Source organism: Ovis canadensis, chromosome 19 (assembly GCF_042477335.2).
Source record: "Ovis canadensis isolate MfBH-ARS-UI-01 breed Bighorn chromosome 19, ARS-UI_OviCan_v2, whole genome shotgun sequence".
NCBI classification, from domain to species: domain Eukaryota; kingdom Metazoa; phylum Chordata; class Mammalia; order Artiodactyla; family Bovidae; genus Ovis; species Ovis canadensis.
The window spans coordinates 24,851,196-24,871,566 of NC_091263.1; the positions used below are offsets into that span (position 1 = coordinate 24,851,196).

The 20,371-nt window shown below is 43.0% G+C and overlaps 1 protein-coding gene across 1 annotated transcript in view; it reads left to right on the forward strand.

Annotated features, from left to right (window-relative positions):
* Positions 1-6,959, forward strand: part of STAC (SH3 and cysteine rich domain) — a 116,063-nt gene extending 109,104 nt beyond the window's left edge. The window contains exon 11 of the mRNA XM_069561383.1: positions 5,221-6,959. Within this exon, the coding sequence (XP_069417484.1) occupies positions 5,221-5,319 (99 nt within the window). The 3' untranslated portion in view covers positions 5,320-6,959. The remainder of the gene's footprint in view (positions 1-5,220) is intronic.
* Positions 6,960-20,371: the final 13,412 nt, after the last annotated feature.

Sequence of the window (20,371 nt, forward strand, 5' to 3'; positions counted from 1 at the left end):
GGGGTCTTATAAGAGAGAGGAGGGTCAGAGTCAGAGGAGATGACAATGGAAGAAGAGAGAGAGGAAGAAAGAGGAATGTGAAGATGCTGTGTTGCTGGCCTCGAAAATAAAGGAAGGGACCACGAGCCAAGGAATGCGGGTGGCCTCAAGAAGCTGAAGGCAAGGAAATAGATTCTCACTTAGAGCTTCTGGAGAGACCACAGCCCTGCCAGCACCCTGATCTGGGGACTCTGCTCTCCAGAACTGCAAGATAATAAATTTGTGTTATTTTAGTTTACCAAATTTGTGGCACAGTAAGTCCCCTACATAGGAACCTTGAAGTTGCAAGCTCTCAAAGATGTGAGCGTGTGTTCACGTGTCCAGTCACGTAGTCATTAGCTCACGTGTCTGGTGCGCGTTGTCTGTGCATGCATCCTCCACAGTGGCTGTGCTTCCGTGTACTTTACATGCAGTTCTGTATAGAGCACAGTAAGACAGTATCTTTATTTCAAACCCAGGATGTCCAGAAACACGTGTAAAAGCAGTGGTGATGTAGCTCATACTGCTGAGGAACCGAAGGAATTCACGCCACAGGAAGTGACAAGGGGGTTTTCTTTATCTGAGGAGGCACTGTTAGCTTTTGACATGCAGGACCCGAACATAGAATGGTCCACGAAGGTTGAAGCAGCTGTTCAGAATGCAGTCCAGTGCTACTGTGTCATCTGCGATGAGGAAAAAAGAACTACTTCCCAGACATCGCTGGATCATGTTTTTCAAGAGGGTAGATAGAATTGAATCCAGCAAGAAACCAGAACCATCAGGGTCAGGTGTGAGTGAAATTACAGCTTGCCCTCCGTTTTCTATTGCTGACGATCCTTCAGCTCTACCATCTCCCACCTTCTCTCCGTCCTCTAGTCAGTAACTCCTCTTGCCTGTTTACGCAGTGCCAACTGTTGTATTGTACTGCTGTACTTTTCAAGGTACTGTCCTGTAAAAATGTCTTCTTTATTTTTTGTGTTTCTTTTTTATGTGTTATTTGCATGGGAAGTATCAGGTTGGCCCCAAAGTTCCTTTTGTTTTTTTCATAAGTTGGTTCTAGTAGTGCTTAGTGGTCTTTCACTTCATTCAAAACAATTTTGTTGGATTGTATAGTGTGACATCTGTCGTGTCAGCGTGCATTTTTTTAAAAAATCAAAATTGGTGAATTTTTGTGTAGCATTTTTATATTGAAGATGGAAGTAAAAAGCAACATTATCAGCATATTATGCTTTATTATTTCAAGAAAGATCAAAACACAACTGAAATGCAGAAAAAGATTTGTGCACTGTATAGAGAAGATGCTGTGACTGATCAAAAGTGCCAAAAGTACACTTTTGCACTTTTCATCCTAGAGATACCTCACTAGACAATGCTCCACAGTCAGGTAGAGCAGTTGCAGTTGATAGTGATCAGATAGAGACATTAACTGAGAACAGTCAACGTTACACCACTTGGGAGATAGCCAACATACACAAAATATCCAAATCGAGCATTGAAAATCATTTGCACCAGCTTCGTTATGTTCATTGCTTTGATATTTGGGTTCCACATAAGTTAAGTGAAAATAACCTTCTTGACCATATTTCCACATACAATTCTCTTCTTAAATGTAACAAAAATGTGTTCCATTAACAAATCGTGAGGAGCAATGAAGTGGATCCTGTACAATAATGTAGAATGGAAGAGATAGTGAACCACCACCAACCAGACCTAAGGCTGCTCTTCATTCAAAGAAGGTGATGTTTTGTATATGGTGGGTTGGAAGAGACTCTTCTGTTATGGGCTCCTCCAAGAAAAAGAAACAATTAAGTCCAAGGACTGCTCCCAGTTAGACAAAATGAAAGCACCACTTGATGAAAAGCATCTGAAATTAGGCAACAGAAAACTCAGTCTCCCAACAGGATAATGCAAGACTGCATATTTCTTTGATAACCAGGCAAAAACTGTTACAGCTTGGCTGGAAAGTTATGATTCATCTGCTATATTCACAAGACACTGCACCTTCAGATGTCTATTTATTTCAGTCTTTATAAGATTCTCTTAATGGAAAAAAAGTTCAGTTCATGGAAAGACTGTAAAAGGCACCTGGAATAGTTCTTTGCTCAAAAAGATAAAAATTTGGGAAGATGGAGGCAGAAGGTAGTGGAACAAAATGGTGAATATGTTGTTCAATAAAGTTCTTGGTGAAAATGAAAACTGTCTTTTATTTTTACTTAAAAACTGAAGGTACATTTTATCTAACCCAATATTATAAACCTTTTACAGTATAGTACTATATAACTGAGTGTGTTAGTTGGGTAACTTGGCTAACTTTGTTGGACTTCTGAACAACTTGGACTTACAGACATGTCTTGGAATGGAGCTGGTTTGTATTTAAGGGACTTACTGTAATTTGTTACAGCAACCACAGGAAACCAATCTAGATTTGTTTCATGTGCAAAAGCAACTTGGCAGACGTAATTATGTCACAGGTCATGGACCCTGTGGCGGGGGTAGCCTGGACTGTCTAAGTTGGCCAGATCTAATCACTTGGGTCCTTACAGGCAGTGAAGTGTAGCTTCTGGGAGCCAGAAAGATGCTGCAAAAGAGGGTAGAAGAGAGATGAAGCAGAAGGGTAGGTCAGAGAGAGATTAAGTGTGGGAAGGACTCAGCCCACCCTTGCTGGATGAAGAGGTAGGAAGGGGCCTCAAGTCAGGGAATTCCAGTAGCCTCTAGAAACTGAGAATGACCCGGGGCTGGCAGCCATCCAGGAAACCGGGACCTCAGGCCTACAGCTACAAGTAACTAAATTCAGCAACAACCTAAATCAGCCTGGAACAGCATTCTCTCCTAGAGAAACAGGAGAGAAGAAAAGGGAATAGGACCTACTGACTCCTTGGTATTGGCCTTGTGAAACCCAGAGCAGAGAAAACTAGCCAAGCCCACCAGATATAGGACTTAGATAACTGTGACACCAGACTGTTGGGGTGTTTGTTTTGTTTTGGTAGCCCCAATATTTTTTATTTTATTTTTTAAATTAATTTTTATTGGAGTATAGTTGCTTTACAATGTACCGCAAAGTGAGTCAGCTATATGTATACATATTAGATTGTGTTGTTGAAAGCCACTGAGTTCATGGTAATTTGTTATGATAGCAGTAGTAAACCAATACATATCTCAAGTCGCAAAACTCCATTTGAGTCGCCCTCCAAAGGTATGTTTTACTAAGATAAGAGATCTGGATACAGAGCAGTTCTTGGATTTGTAATTCAGCAGTTTGATCCCAGGATCAAGGATCTAGATTCCTCCATCCCTCTGTTCTGCTAACAGTGAAATGTTAGCCACCTCCCCTCGTGGTTATAGAGGGTTGCAGGCCCTCCAAGAATCCTTGCCAGAAGAAAGAGATTTTTCTTCCCAGTGCATTTCTTACAAGAAGAAAAGAAATCTTCCCAGAAGTTTCCAAGCAGATAGTCCTTCCTGTTTCATTGGCTAGAACGAGTCCCATGGGAACCACTAGGAGAATCGCTGGCACAGAGGACAGAAACACATTTGGACCAGTTAGGATTTATCTGAGTCCTGCAGGCTACAGAGCAACAACAGAACATAAGTCCCCACTCTGCTGCGTGGGAAGAGGGCAGTGATGGCTGTTGATGTCAACCAAGCATGGCTGTGGCACCTTTTAGTCTGGTAGATTTATCCTTAGTCCAGCAGCACAACTTGCTCCTGTCATCAGTTGAGCTTACCTCCAAAGGTCTTGGAGAAATTTCAACTTCTGGAATGGTTGTCAGTCTGTATGTTCAGTATTTCGACACTTTTCCTCCACCTCCAGTTCCCTATCTTTTCCCAGGTATTTTGAGAGGAAGACTGAATCCAAGAGTGGTAGGCAAGAAATCTTTTGAAATAAAATGACTGTTTATCTGCTTTAAGTGGCAGCATATTTAAATGTTAATGAGCTTGGAGGCAGGACTTCCCAAGTGGCTCAGAGGTAAAGAATCCACCTGCAGTGCCCAAGATGCAGGAAACATAGGTTTGATCCCTGGGTTGGGAGCATCCCCTGGAGGAAGGCATGGCAACCCACTCCAGTATTCTTGCCAGGAAAATGCCAATACCAAGAGCCTGGCAGGCTACAGTCCATAGGGTTGCAAGGAGTCTAACAGGGCTGAAGTGACTGAGCACGCACACACACACTAGCTTGGAAGCAATGCAAGGAGAAACCTTATTAGCATATGTGCTCTCAGAAGTGAGTTAGACTGTAGGACTTTAGCCAGATAGGCCCAACATGGGATGGAGCCAAGGGGGGCACTTAACCCACAGGTAGGAGATTTCTGAAACATGAATCAGACACCAGTCCGTGGTGTGCCCCAGCATCAGGAGTCACACATCAGGCTCTCGAAGTATCCTGGTATGTAACTATAAAGCTCCTTATTCTGTGTCAAAGAAGAGCCCACTCTGTTGGTTTCTGTTGGTGCCCTGCCTGCATCTCCTTCACTAGACGGGGGCACCATCTTCTAGTTGCTGTCTCAATGTCCAACTCTCTGGGACTCCATGGAGTGTAGCCCGCCAGGCTCCTCTGTCCATGGGATTCTCCAGGCAAGAATACTGGAGTGGGTTGCCATTTCCTTCTCCAGGGGATCTCCCCAACCCAGGGATCCAACCCACGTCTCTTGTGTCTCATGCATTAGCAAGCAGGTTCTTTGCCACTGTGCCCCAAAGTATGCAAGATATTAGCATCTGTTTGTTTGGGACCAGGAATGAAATAGCTTCCTTTGACTTCCTGATATTTTACGTATAAACTTCCAGGTATATGACAGGAACCCTCTAAGTGGAGGCTGTTATTTTGGATTATAAAATAATGCATCAAGGACTCACTGAGTGGCGCATGCTAGGCTCTGTGCTAAATGTTATCTCATTCTGTCCTTCTGGGGTCTCTCAACAAGGACACTTGTGAAGGGAACACAGAATCATCACCTCCAGTCCTGCTGTGCTGATCCTCATTCATAAAGCTGAATCTCAGAAAACATTCAATGCCTGGATCTAGTTCCAAACCCAGGGTGGTGCCTGATTTCTTACGAATTATTTTTCTGTCCAAGCCACAATTTCCCTAAACCAGTCTCTCTTTTCCAATTTGGTGTCCGCTGACCTCAGCCAGCAGTGACACAAGCCGTGCGTTCTGGCTTCTTTCCTATTTACACATGTCTTTTTTTTCTCCTTCCTTTTATTCAGATCTGTGTGGCTTCTGAAGAAGAACAAGATGGCTTTATCAGAGTGCTCAGTGGAAAGAAGAGAGGCCTGGTCCCACTCGATGTTCTAGAAAACATCTGATTGCCGGCCCCTCCTTTGGAAGTCGGCAAGCCCTGGGGTGACGCCTCATCTCACACTGTGTTAACCCAGAGGAGCTGCCGCACTGACCAGCTACCCAGGAAACAGTGAGACGAGACTCAAGGGTCTGAGACTGTGGGGGAACAGCCTCAAGGCAGGGGGCCCATGGCACAGCACGTCCAGGCTGCCCAAGGTGGGGGTGAGGCTGAGAGCTTCAGCTTGTGGAGCCAGGTGCAAGCCAAGTGCGGTACCCAGCAGGTGGTAACCAGTTGTCCCCCGGAACTCACCTCCCTCCCCTTCCATGTGGTGTAAGTTAACCCGCTGGAGGGCGCTCCAGTCTGAGGGGTGGCCCCCGGGTGAGGCTCGGATCCACGTAGCCAAGTGTGATTCTGGTTCCAGACCTTTGTCCCCAGTACCCACCAGTCAGCATCGTCACATGTGAGAGCCCTGCAGTCTTTCTGCAGAGCAGCAGAAAGCCCTACTCCCTAACCCTTAACATGTCAGTGCTCCCCACAGACCCCCAGCCCCACTTTACAATCCAGCCAAATTTCTGTCCTCAGAGCGCCTCCTGGTGGTGTGTGTTAATATATGCGGGCTAAGCTGATGGGGCAGCAACTTGAAGACCTGATTTGCCCTGCACTTGCCGTCAGGCAGTCCCTCCTGCCACCCTCACTACCAGATGTGGATACGAAGCATGGAGATGGTGGGTCAAGTGGGGGAAGGTAGGGCAGAGAGCTCTTATTTATTGACGACTATACAGCCCTTTCCTTTCAATGATGAAGTCCTTTCCTCGAGGAGATGGAGCTGAGGACGCGAATGTGGCAGAAAGTCTCCATGAGCTTCATCTTCATTTGGCATCTGTACTGCCATCCCGTAGGGCTCCCTTTCGGAGGTTGAGCCCACCTTACAGGGAACCGGAATCACGGAGGAGAAACAGAAACAGCATCTTAGGAGGAAAGTGGCCAGATTGGAGTCCATTCTTCTTTAGAGCAGGATATTTTGCCCCAGCAGATGTAAAATGGAATGTAATCCATAATGCTTCATCCCTCTGCAAGCAGAGGCACTTGGTCCTATTTAGCATCAACTAGAGGAGTCCCTCTTACTCTGTATGTACTACTGTTTACAAGAACACAATATACTGTGATGCCTTCCTCCTCCAGCCTCCTCCTAGCATTCAGACTCGCATCTTATTAATACAGTTAAACTTCAGTTCAGTGACCTTGCAATCAATGTCAGTTTGGTTTATTTTGTTACAGAGCAATAAAGTCATTAGAACAATTGGTTTTTAAAAGACTTAAGTGGATGCATCCTGTGCACGTAAACATTATTTCCCAAACCAAAGCACCGTTTGTCTCCATTTATTTCTTTTTTCACCGCTCAGTGTGAAGTTAGGAGCTGAAACAGGATGGCTGCTGCTTCCACAGTAGTTTGGATGCCTTACTTTCATTATAAAGCCAGCATCCAGAATGTCCTCTGTCTCTGATACAATGTGAAAACTGAGTGTGCAGAGTCAAGACGGATTCTTCAAGAGCCAGGATGGATAATGTGACTGCCAGTCCATTGAAGGGAATAAATACAAATGCTCTCTGCCTCTTAATCCCATCTAATAAAGACAACACAGTGGCTGGAAGGAGCACTGAAAACATGTGTCCTGATCTCTTCTTTCCAGTGGAACATCCGCTGAAGCTCTTGGGTACAATTTGGTCACATCCTCAGTTCAGTTCAGTCGCTCAGTCGTGTCGAACTCTTTGCGACCCCATGGACTGCAGCACGCCAGGCTTCCCTGTCCATCACCAACTCCCGGAGCTTACTCAAACTCATGTCCATCAAGTTGATGGTACCAGCCAACCATCTCAACCTCTGTCGTCCCCTTCTCCTCCCACCTTCAATCTTTCCCAGCATCAGGGTCTTTTCCAATGAGTGAATTCTTCACATCAGGTGGCCAAAGTATTGGAGTTTTCAGTTTCAGCATCAGTCCTTCCAATGACTATGGTTGGATCTCCTTGCAGTCCAAGGGACTCTCAAGAGTCTTCTCCAACACCACAGTTCAAAAGCATCAATTCTTTGGTGCTCAGCTTTCTTTATAGTCCAATTCTCACATCCATACATGACTCCTGGAAAAACCATAGCTTTGACTAGACAGACCTTTGTTGGCAAAGTAATGTCTCTGCTTTTTAACATGTTGTCTACGTTGGTCATAGCTTTTCTTCCAAGGAGCATCAGGGTCTTTTCTCATGAGTCATTCTTCGTATCAGGTGGCCAAAGTATCGCAGCATCAGCTTCAGCATCTATTCTTCCAATAAATATTCATGGTTGAGCTCTGCTTCCTGATAGCCTTGCCTTTGTGTAGTTCCCCTCCCACACTGAGTCAGGGCTGGTCTGTGGCCAACAGAATACAGCAGAAGTGATCCTGCGTGACAACCATGGCTAGGTCAGAAAAGTCCCCGAAGCTTCTGCCTTGATCTCTGGGATCTCTACCCCTGGGAACCCTGAGCCACTGTGTAAGTTTATCTGTTCTGAGGCCATGATCCTGGAGAGAGCCGTTGTGAGACCACATATTACTGCAGCAGCGAACAACCCAGACTTCACAGAGCGGCAGTCATCAGGCTGAGCTCTGCCCAAATGTAAGATTTATGAACAAGATAAAGATGTGTTTAAGTCATTAGATTTGGGAGTGATTTGTTATACACATATAGATAACTGGAATGGGGACTTTGTCATTGAAGCCAGCATTAGAAAGGAGGAAAAAAACTTTCTGCACAATGTGGCCCATAAGTTTTTGCAAACATGAAGTATTGGCAGTGCCAACTAAAAAAAGATGTACAACTTGAGAGTTGTGAGTTAAGTTTTATTGGGGGCAAAATAAGGACAGCAGCCTGGGAGGCAGCCTCTCAGATAGCTCTGAGAGACTGCTCCAAAGCGGCAGTGGGGGAGAGTCAATATATAAGGTTTTGGTGAAGGGGGAGTTCGATACCATGAAGCACTCATATTACAAAAGGTTTTTATTAGCCACGAGGATCTGATGTCACCATGAAGGGATTTAGTGCTTCTCTAGATATGAGGAGATGCCAGGATTGAGATCATAAAATCTGTTCCTAAAAACATCCAACTATCTAAAGAGCTGTCCCATCAGATTCCCTGGAGCACAGAGCGCCTCCCTCCACCCTGAACTCCCTCAGGGGGTGTTAAGCAGCATGGGGCTCAGTCTCCGTAGAGGCAGATGGCAACGCCTTTGTTGTCAGTCAGTGGCAGTACTCTTGGTAAGTGCCAATTTATAGTTGACACGGCTCCCTTGTGGTCACAAATCCGACCATGCTTTGGGGGGCACTTCATGACCATTTTGTCCCGCGTTGCTGGGAAGGCGCGTTCCCAGTTCTGAAGAAGGTCTCTGTTGATAGGCCACTCAGTGTGCTATTACTGGACTAGGTCTTCATAGTCCAAGATCTCTGGACACCTGTCTTCTAGTTATGGCCCAGGAAAGTATTCCCTTCTGTTGCATCTTCCCATATCTAGACTTATACAATCGTTGATCAAATACCGAGCTATGTGTTTGATCAGCTGCTTCAAGTCTAGTCGTCATTATTTTCGTTGGCGGCTCAGTCATACACTTGGCAACACAAAGAAACAATAATCTTGTGAAAGAGGCAAAATACAAATAATATAGTTAATAACATTAGTGGGATTAAAAGTAAATATTTAAGCCATGAGCCTCCCACACCAAACCAGTTTCCTAAAAGGCCATCAAGACTAAGGAATGGATCATTCAAAGCAGAAATCTGATCTTTCATATGGTTCATCAAATGTGTTACATGAAAGGATTTATCAGGAATGGAAATATAGCGTTAACTTTGAATTGCAGGGCAGACATCTCCCTGAGATGCTGTGAGGTGTCCAGGGCCTTGTAGTTGTGTAGCACTGCCTTTCTCATCATAGAGATCTCAGAATTCAATAAGCTGATAGCCCAGTTACTATCATTTAAAGCTGATGAAAGTTGTTAAGGCTTCAATATGGCCAATTACATCCTCTATCCCCATTGAAGGCACACACACACACACACACACACGCAAGCTGCTAAGAGGGCATACCAGTAGAATACAGATCCTTGACCCACTGGGATCATATCAGTGGTAGATTGGTTGGGGTTACCTCTAATTTGTTAAAATGTATGACCTTAAATTCACGGGAATCCCAGGCCACACCTTCATATCCATCCCTGTAGATGTGGAGGCCATAAATTAGTACCACAAACCCACTGAGTTCCATACCAATCAATCTCTCTAAGGGTAATAATAGACATAGTTCATAAAGCACCCAGCCTTGTCTCATAATTACTAGGTTGACCATTTTTAGTATGATTTAACCCTTCCCAACATAGAGGAGCTTTTAAACTGAAATGACCATAGCCTGGTGTTAACCATGTAGATCCACTCCACAGTTGTGGGCATTTTCCTTTCAATAGATCAGAGGTTAATTTTTTTATTGAGACTTAGCTCAGCACTCCAGTTGAGTTTGAATGACCATAAGAGAAAACTTAAATCTATGGCCAGCATGAGAGCAGGTATTATTCATTGGCCAGGTGAGAGGATTTCATCTAGTAATATCATGAATAGATAGAACAGGACTGAACCCTCATCTAAAATAAATTTCCTAGCGGGTATCCAATCAGAGCCCTAGAGAACAGAAATCCACCAAGGTAGCCCAGACGTTCTAGACACAGGTAATTGTCCACAACCCAACAATTGGATTGAGTTTTAAACTAGCATAGAATCATGTCCATGATAAAAAACATTTGATTGATAGCCATTGGTCCAAGTAATCAAGAAAACATTATAAATGATCACACAGGTCAGATCAGCATCTTGGGCAAGCTGTCTGCTTCTGATGTTGTCTTCTCCTAGTGTGATGTAGTTTCCTCCGTTTGAGGAAGGTGAGTTTGAGGTCAGCAGACCTCTCCATAGACCAGTCCAGCATAGGGGCCTTTGGAAATGGGAGTTAATTCAAGAGTCAGTTTCTCATCAATTTCACTGGGCATGAGCTAGTTTAGAGTACCTAATAGAAAGGTCCTTCCATCCAGGTTGGAGACAGTTCTTTAATTGATGTCTTTTTCCAATCTTGGTTGCAGGTCATGCATGAGGCATCTGATCTTCATCCAAAGATGGATTACTGAGATAAGCTTCAGAAACAACCCTAGAGTGTCCTTTAATAATTCAATTAAATCTTACATTAATATACCCTAACAGCAAAGGACTATCCAGGAAATGACTCTTAGTAGATAAAAACCTCCATTAACAAACTGGGATTTAACATTCATTGAAACATCTTTTTCTCCCTAAAAATCACCATCATTTTTACCACATATAACCAAATTAAGACTTGTTTGTAATATAGGTCTGGTCCCAATAAACTTGGCCTGATGATTTATATAACTATAAATGATCATAGACTTTTTTGCTTTGCTGAGACTTTATAGAGTCTCAGACTGAACTTTTAAAACAAAACCTTTCAGAGCTTCCCTGAAGGCTCAGATGGTAAAGCATCTGCCTACAATGTGGGAGACCGGGGTTCAATCCCTGGGTCAGGAAGATCTCCTGGAGAAGGAAGTGGCAACCCACTCCAGTATTCTTGCCTGGAAAATCCCATGGACAGAGGAACCTGGTAGGCTACAGTCCATGGGGTCGCAAAGAGTCAGACACAACTGAGTGACTTCGCTTTTTCTTTCTTTCTTTCTTTCTTTCTTTCTTTCTTTCTTTCTTTCTTTCTTTCTTTTTCTTTCTTTCTTTCAGGGCTAGGAAAGTCATGCCAAAGGCTTATCACAGATTTTGCCTAACAGATCAAAGTAAATTCCTCCTTCTCAAAGTCTCCACAATTCCTTGAGATTTCTCTACCTGTTAGTGAGATAACCTTCAACTTATCTGATAAAGTTACAGGAAACTAAGAGCTTCCAATCTCTGGAGGGTTCAGATAGAAAAGATAAATGTTTCAATTTGTTTATAAAAATACAATTTTACCAAATTACTGTCATAATTAGTTTGAGGGGAAGGTGTGTCTTAACACCTGGAAAACACAGATTCAAATCAGTAATCTTTCATATAGAAACCTTAAAGGTTATAAGCATATTCACCAGTTCATTCAGCCTTTTGTTAACCTTTGTGAAGTCATCAGGTTTTCCATTAGAATCCTTACCCAATTCAGAAACTGGTGTTTATCCAAAAGTCCTATCTATAAATCTTCTTGAAGAGGAGCGTTTTTGCGAAACTTGCTTAGTGCTATGACAATATTTTGAGATAGCAACTAGAATTATGCCTAATAACATTTCACCCAAACATATCAGAATTTTAGGAACTCCATACAGTTTCTAGAATATCTATATTAGTAACATTTACCATACACTATAACCTGAGACTTATTACTCACTTGACAATAATCCCCATGTAATTCTGTATGCAAAGTGAACCTAATTAGTGTAATATCTCTCTTTGGGATGTTTCAGGGGATCTCTGAAGCATCCCAAAGTTAGCTAGAAATCTTCATGGAATGATTTAGGAAGTTTTGTCAACAAATATCAAAAAGGTTTAGAACACTCAGTCATTGTGAACCAGTAGCTATTCACTTAGCCAAAGTAACAATAAAGGATTTCAGAACAGGTTGTTTAGGAGATAAAGAAACTTAAATCTATTATCAAAGGCAGTTAAATATCTGAAGAAAAGATGTCCTCTTAACAGAGAGAAAAGGTAAATTCAAGGTTTTGCACCAGCTTACTTTATTTAAAAGGTAAATTTAACTTTATTTTAAACTTAGTCCTAATCATGTACAAAACTCTTTCCTCATGGTTCACTTTTCACAACCCTTATCACTTTCTGCACCCATGACTGTGTTCTTGCATCCTAAAAATCCACCTGTAAGTCGGGCTTACTTCCTTTTCCCTTCACGAAATGCAATTCCATTCCTTATACCTTCTTTCCCGAAAACACACTTCCTACTACCCTTAAGAAACCAAGAACTGACTTTTATATTAGCATTTTATAGATTGGTAGGCATAAATATCAGTGATAATTTCTAAAACCTTTGCTTTCTTAGAACATTTTAGGATGGCACCAAACATCATTCATTTTTTAAAATCCCAAACCTCTTTAGTTCCTCTATAAGACGAAATTAGGATAGTAAATGTTTCAAAATCTTATTTTATTTGGAAATAGCTATTCAATATACTCCCAACACTTAGTTCAGCACAACCCTTAGAAGTTCAAGTTACCCCAATTTGGAGAGACTATTTTAGACAGATATTCCTAAAGCATAATTATTCTTAATAGAGTTTATCTAAAGGCTTATAATCTCACTTACATTTTTTAGAAGTTTCTTCACTCAAGGTAATTTCCTTGCTGACAAGCTTGTAACAGATATAATATTTAACTTATATTAAACCTAGGTACAATGAAAATGTTCTGCTTAATGTTAATTACTGTTAAACATGTCTACATTAGTTAGATCAACAAACATTAATATCAGGTATTTAATACTGAATATTTCCCAGTTCACATGAACCTGAAATTCATTTAGGTTAATTTCTCTTGTATTTAGAATTTTTTGAGTTGTAAATGCTAACTCTTTTTTTTAGGCCAGTTTTATTAGAGCTCATTTACAAACTAATCTCAGCAATATTATTCAAAAAAACAAAGACACACACTGAGACTTCAGTTCAGCTCAGTCACTCAGTCGTGTCCAACTCTTTGTGACCCCCATGAATCACAGCACGCCAGGCCTCCCTGTCCATCACCAACTCCCAAGGTTCACTCAAACTCACGTCCATCGAGTCCGTGATGCCATCCAGCCATCTCATCCTCTGTCGTCCTCTTCTCCTCCTGCCCCCAATCCCTCCCAGCATCAGAGTCTTTTCCAATAAGTCAACTCTTCGCATGAGGTGGCCAAAGTATTGGAGTTCAGCGTCAGCATCAGTCCCTCCAATGAACACCCAGGGCTGATCTCCTTCAGAATGGACTGGTTGGATCTCCTTGCAGTCCAAGGGACTCTCAAGAGTCTTCTCCAACACCACAGTTCAAAAGCATCAATTCTTCAGTACTCAGCCTTCTTCACAGTCCAACTCTCACATCCATACATGACCACAGGAAAAACCATAGCCTTGACTAGATGGACCTTTGTTGGCAAAGTAATATCTCTGTTTTGCAATATGCTATCTAGGTTGGTCATAACTTTTCTTCCAAGGAGTAAGCATCTTTTAATTTCTGCAATCACCATCTGCAGTGATTTTGAAGCCCAAAAAAATAAAGTCTGACACTGTTTCCACTGTTTCCCCATCTATCTGCCATGAAGTGATGGGACCATGATCTGAGATGAGACATACATATATCCAAATAGACACAAGAGATCCTAGAGCTTTGTTTTCCAAACTTAGTTATGAATACTAGTTGTAAAAATTGGTTGGAATAATATTTTAAAAGGTTTTGTTCCCCTTTTTTTTCTTTTGGTTTTAGGAATTAGAAATGGTCTAGATAAGTGATCCAGAGAGCTCTGGTCTAAAGGTATAGGAGGCGTTATTTCCTCAGGGCCAGAATTTTTAAAGCGATAATTTTTTTTTTTTTTTTCCTGTAAGCTTTCTCTGGAGACTGAAGAATACTGTGACCACATTGTAAAAAATTGTATTTTTCTGTGGTCATAGTTTTACAGCCAGAATTTGGACCAGACAATATTCAAATTGGCCCTGATAACAAGGGCAGATTGGTCCCATCAGGGATTGTCACTCTGGGGAAGTAGGGGGTCTTAGTTTGATAAACCTCAGGCTGCTTTTTCTTGTCATTGGATCACGGCTATAGATTGACCAGTCAAAAAAAATTTTTTTTCCCCAAGGGGTTCCCAAGTGGAGTGTAGGACCTTAGAGTAAGCAATTTCCATATTAGCTGGAGCAATTTGTACCAGATGTCTGCGCACTCAAACCAAACCAACAAAACCAAACCGAACCAGTACTTCACCAGCCAGGAGTCACATTCCAAATGAAACAAAGGGCAAAGAGAAGCCCCAAAATCAAAAGCCAAATGGCATAAATGCCAAACGTGACTTTCCAGTTCCACTAGACCTGCCACCTGGCAAAGTCAGCGCTAGCAGCCTTTTTTGATAGTTTCAAGCAATTTCATGTTGGTTTCCTGCAAAGAAGTTACTCTATCATTTCCTATTTTAGAAGCTTCTAGATACCAGTCAAAGTAAACACAGCCAGGCTTTTCTAACTGTCCATGCAAAAATATCAATTTGGGGATATCAAAAGAACTCCAGTTTGGCCATTTTAGGTTGAGATCTCTTTTAGTATAATTTCTCCAGTTAACTAGGTACTTGCAAGTATGAGCTCCATACATGAATCTGGCTAGAGTGTTAGTCAGAGGCTGGCTTTCTGACACTCCTTCATTTCTGTTTTAGAGAGAGTCTGTTTCCCATTTTAAGCTGAACTTGTCAATTAAAATCACAAGTGAACTTGTTGGAATCTTTCAGCCAAGCCCTGGCTATTACTCGATTTTTTCCCCCATTCAAGCCCCCTTGCCCAGTACCTTTCCACCAGGTGGGTAATTCCCCTGGCATCTTTCAGCAGCCTCCCCTCCCCTCCCACCCCCCACTGACTCCCGGTATCTTTGCCTGGGTGGGAATTTCTCTGTATCTTTCAACCAAGCACCACTCAGTGCATAGACCATGAGTGGGTATGCCCCGGATGTTTCACCCAGGCCCTCTCCCAGTATCTTTCCTACTGGGAGGGGGCAGGTAACCTGCTCCACAGCCAAATAAAACTCAGAGTCTCAACCAATACCGGAGATTCAAGAACTGGGAGAGACTTACCCAAATTCGTCTGCACTCCCTGAGGAGGCAGATTGGTGCAAGGGGCTGCTGCTGGTACCAAAGCTCGGGTTCCTCATGGAGTCCAGTCAAAGGAAGGAAGTCCCCTCTGGGTCGCTTCATCAGTAGCCATAACTGTTGACTAAAAAAGATGTACAATTTGAGAGTTGCGAGGTAAGTTTTATTTGGGGCAAAATGAGGACTACAGCCTGGGAGGCAGCCTCTCAGATAGCTCTGAGAGACTGCTCCAAAGCGGCAGTGGGGGAGAGTCAATATATAAGGTTTTGGTGAAGGGGGAGTTCAATACCATGAAGCACTCATATTACAAAAGGTTTTTGTGAGTCATGAGGATCTGATGTCACCATGGACGGATTTAGTGCTTCTCTAGATACGAAGAGATACAGGGATTGAGATCATAAGATCTGTTCCTAAAAACATCCAACTATCTAAAGAGCTGTCCCACCAGATTCCCTGGAGCACAGAGCGCCTCCCTCCACCCTGAACTCCCTCTGGGGTTGCTGAAGGTCAGCAGCTGTATCGGCATGAGGCTCAATTTCCATAGAGGCAGATGCCAAATGCCTTTGTTGTGAGTTGTTGGCAATGCTCTAGGTAAGTGCCAATTTATAGTTGACAGCAGGCACCCTCCAAATGCAAGATGGCTAGTGTTCCTTGAAGTTCTAGAGCTATCTAGATATCAGAGGAAAAGCAAAATGTTCCTCACAGCACAGATTGCCATGGATACTCACAGAGAGAGAGATTTTAGGAGCCATCGCTCTTCTCCCCCTGCCTATCTGCAGAAATGGCAAGCACTGGGATTGCTGTGACCTACCAAAGTATGGAAGGTCTCTATGACTCAAGACATGGCCGGAAGAAGGACCACAGTTTTGAAAGAGAGATGAGATGAAGACTTCGGGAGACAGAATCTGGGGAGGGGACAGGAAACGAGAGGAAAGTGCTAATATGAAGAAGGAAACGGGGGTTGGGGAATATTCCTCACAGTGTGAGAGAATCTCCTTGTCCCTCCTCGGCTCCCCCTGCCTCCAGCTAAGGGATGGCACACATCTAGCTAAAGCACGGGTGCCGGCCCCTGCTCTTCACCACCGGTACCGTAGGATTGGATTCCGTTGTGGTGAATTTCAAGTGAAGAACCCGGTTGAACCTTTCTCAAGGCTTCAGGAGGTGAACAATAGAACTTCTCTCACCCTATCCTTAGCAGACATCTGTGGCACCTCTAGGCTTCCCTGGTGGCTCAGCTGTAAAGAATCTGCCTGCAATCCAGTAGCTACAGGAGACATGGGTTCGATCCCTATGTCAGGAAGATCCCCTGGAGGAAGTCAAGGCAACCCACTCCAGTATTCTTGCCCAGAGAATCCCATGGAGAGAAGAGCCTGGGGGCCTAGTTCAAAGGGTTACAAAGAGTTGGACACAACTGAAGCGGCTTAGCATGTGACACCTCCAATGTGGGCAGTGGGCTACAAAGAAAGCCCACGTGTAGATGTCCAGCTGGCTACCAGTAGGACTGATTTCACAGACCATCCCACACCCCAACTCTGCTACTACACACACACACAAGTACACGCACATACACACTCCCATCAGAATGAATAGTTCAGCATCAAAGTTACATATTGAAAGCAACAAGTGAGATGGTACATGGTGAAGGTACTGAGGCTTTCCAGGTGCCACTAGTGGTAAAGAACCTGCCTGCTGATGTAGGAGACTTAAGAGACGTCTGTTCGATCCCTGGGTCAGGACGATCCCCTGGAGGAAGAAATAACAACCCACTCCAGTATTCTTGCCTGGAAAATCCCATGGACAGAGGAGCCTGGTGGGCTACAGCCCATAGCGTCACAAAGAGTCAGACACAACTGAATTGACTTAGTACACACGCAGGAGCTTATTAGATTTTGTCCTCATTGCTGTTAAAGGAAGAAAAATAAAACCAGTGGGAGGATCACAAGACATGTGAAAAGCCTGGTGCCAAGTACTGCTAAAAGAGAAGACAAAAGAAAAAGCACCACGGAAGTTCACAAACTGGTCCAGATCACTGTCTGTTCCAAGGACAACAGAGCCAAGAAGGAAACCTACTGTCAGCCCCAGCCTAGAGTCAGGCCCAGGTAGCTGTGAAAAAGTGTCCTGTGCTCAAATAGAAACTGTGGGGGCTTAAAGAGAGTGATTTAGAAGTATGAAACACCTGTTAGCATTAGCTAGATAGGAGCATAGATTGGTACAAAATCTTTGGTTCAGAATTCCTGTATAATATTTTAGCCCCTTTCTTCCTGCATTTCCCTAAGATACCTATGAAGTTTTGAAAAGGACAAAAGTGCACAATCTTAGTCAAAAGATGAAGGCTGAAAGACAGTCTGCTCTGGGATCTGCATCTGCAGGGAGTAGGAGAGATTTGAATCTGGGATAAAAAAAACTCAGGAGGAAGAGCCGTTTTTTTCATGCTCTGATAACGTCAGCAAATACTGACCAGCAGGGCTTAGGCTGGTATAAATCTGAGACTAAAAGAAAGTTCAGCATCGCCCAAAATAGCACTTCCAGGAAAGTGAGTAAGCAGGTGTGCTACACAGATTTATCACAAAACAGAAAACCCTTACAAACAACTCAGACCAAAAAAATTAAAACTAGTTTAATGACACCCCATAATGATCTCTTAGATTTTTCTCAGTTGCTATCCTGTTGTGTGCTTTGTACAACACCTGGTGTTTTTTGACCCATGTAATGTTTTTTCCTTAGCTTCCAAAAAGGAGTTTTAAATACTACTCAGTCTTCCTGTGGGTAACAAGCTTTTAACTGTACCTTGAAATTTTAACAAGGTAATATCGATGCATTTTATAACTCCTTTTCAAAAATGAAAAAGTGGAACATTTTTTCATCGTCTCACCAAGTTTAAACAGCTAATAAACATCTTCCATGTTTCATGGAACTCAGGATGTACTGAAGTACTGAACACACACCCTGGAAGAGGACAGCACCTATATCTGAGAAGAACGATGGGTCATCTTCAGATTTCCTTCACTGGTTTCATTTACTCAGGATCTCAGGTTACTCACCTGGCCCCATGGTTTTCTATGCACGGCAGTAGTCTATGTCTAGTATTCCTTTTAAACCAGCTCCTTGAAAATGTGCTTAGCTCATTTATTTTCATTCTTTATTAAGATAAAAAAAAATCATCCAAGGTTATGACTTTTCCTCTGAGTTTAGCTTTGACCATATTTTCATTCATTTTAAAGTACTCTGTAATTACAGTTTTGATTTTTCTCTCAGGTTTTTATTTCATGTGTATGTGTGTGATTAAAAACACTTTCAGAAAATATGGTTCACATGGTTTCTACTTCAAGGAATTCATTGGATTTTATTTTTTGCTCTAATGTGTAAGTCATCTTTGCAAATGTTCAACGGACGCTGGCAGAAAAATAAAAGCTATGTCCACAATCTATAAATCTCAATATGTATCTACCGAATAAATGCTTAAAGCATTCAGGTCATCCACATTCTTATTTATTTTTCATATGTGCTTTGTCAAAGATGAGGAGGGACTGAACTGGGAAACCCCTTGCAAGGACCTCGGGTCACGTCTTTAGTGCCAGCCCTTGGAGGAAAATCTCTCCACCATGGCTTCCTCTTCTACATTTGGGATGAATCACCAAAGTTATTTCCTAAGTAAACTTTTATCTTTAACTCCCTGGAGAAAACAGTAAAGGAACCAGTGCTAAGTGAAGAGATTCTGAAAATATTCTTGGAAAAAACTTCAATATTGGGTCAGGGAGGGTTTTTTTTTTTTAATAGTTTTATTTGTTTATTTTTGGCTGTGACAGGTCTTTGTCACTGTGCAGACTTTTCTCTCTAGTGGCGGCGAGTGGGGGCTGCTCTGTAGCTGAGTTGTGCGGATGGTTTCTCTTGTTGCTGAGCACAGCTTCTAGGCACATGATCTCAGTAGTTACGGCACATGGACTGAGTAGTTGCGGCTCCCAGGCTCTAGAGCACAGGCTCTATAGTTGGGGCACACCAGTTTAGTTGCCCCATGGCATGTGGGATCTTCCCAGACCAGGGATCGAACCCGTGTCTCCTGCACTGGCGGACAGATTCTTTACCACTGAGCCACCAGGGAGGCCCAGGGTCAGGGAGTTTTAACAGAGAAATTACAGCTGTCACATGAGGATCACATCACAACTCCAGTTTGTGCCACCTGGAAGACTGGTGGGGGTCTTTTCAGAGTCAATCTCAAAGCCAGAATCGTCTTCCTACAGCATCACTTTGATCCTGTTGCCCTGTCTGCTTAAAACCCTCCGGTGGGTTCCCAGATTCTGCAGAAGTGAGTCGAGTGACCCCAGAGCAAGCTCAGCACCCAGCTGAGTGGCCCTGGCCAGAACCACTTAGCTAGCATCTGTCACTTTGTATATGACAGGGGGTAATTTTTTTTTTACATTTATTTCAGTGAATAGACCCTAAACTCCCTGAGGGTAGAATGCCAGGCTGGATTGCCTTGGAGAGGGAACTTGCTCTCGTTGTGGTAAGTTCAGAGTTTTGTGAGTATTGACATCGTGAGAAAAATCCCCAAGCCCATCTGTCGCGATCAGCACAGAATCTATTAGCACATCCAGGTCATGGCAATAGATGAGCATGATGTCTGCCTACAGCGTGTAAAATCAGTCAGCAAAGTCCACCAAGACAGAGATCAGGCTCAGGGCCTAGACTCGAGATGTGGTTTTGTCCTGTCCCGGGCAGGGAGTGCAGTCCAGGTCACAAGGTGAGGTAAATCCATCACCACCTCCAGAAAAACAGCTCCAAGAGCACTTGCTGACATGGCTGCCTCCACAAGGCCCCTTTGTACACCTACCGCTTCCCACCGCTATTGCTTCTGGAGACAGCTCAGGTTGCGTAGGGAAATGGGAGAGAAGAACAGCAATAGTTTGCATTCTATGATTTTTAAATCTCCATTTACAAGAGATATCAAAAGTAAACTGTATTGGAATGGTGGTAATACAAAGAAATATTATCATCATGTTAGAAGCCTTGGAATGAGTATGAACAATAGTTGTGTTCACCAGAGCAATCAACTTCTTCCGTGCATCCCCTCTCCACATTTCACTATGAGAAAAATTGGGTCATGTACATTTTCTTAACTGAAATTTTTTGTTAAATAAACTTTTGTAATAGTCAAAAAAAAAAAGTAAAATGTATGGAGTAAGATCAGCTTATTCAGCTGACTGTTGAT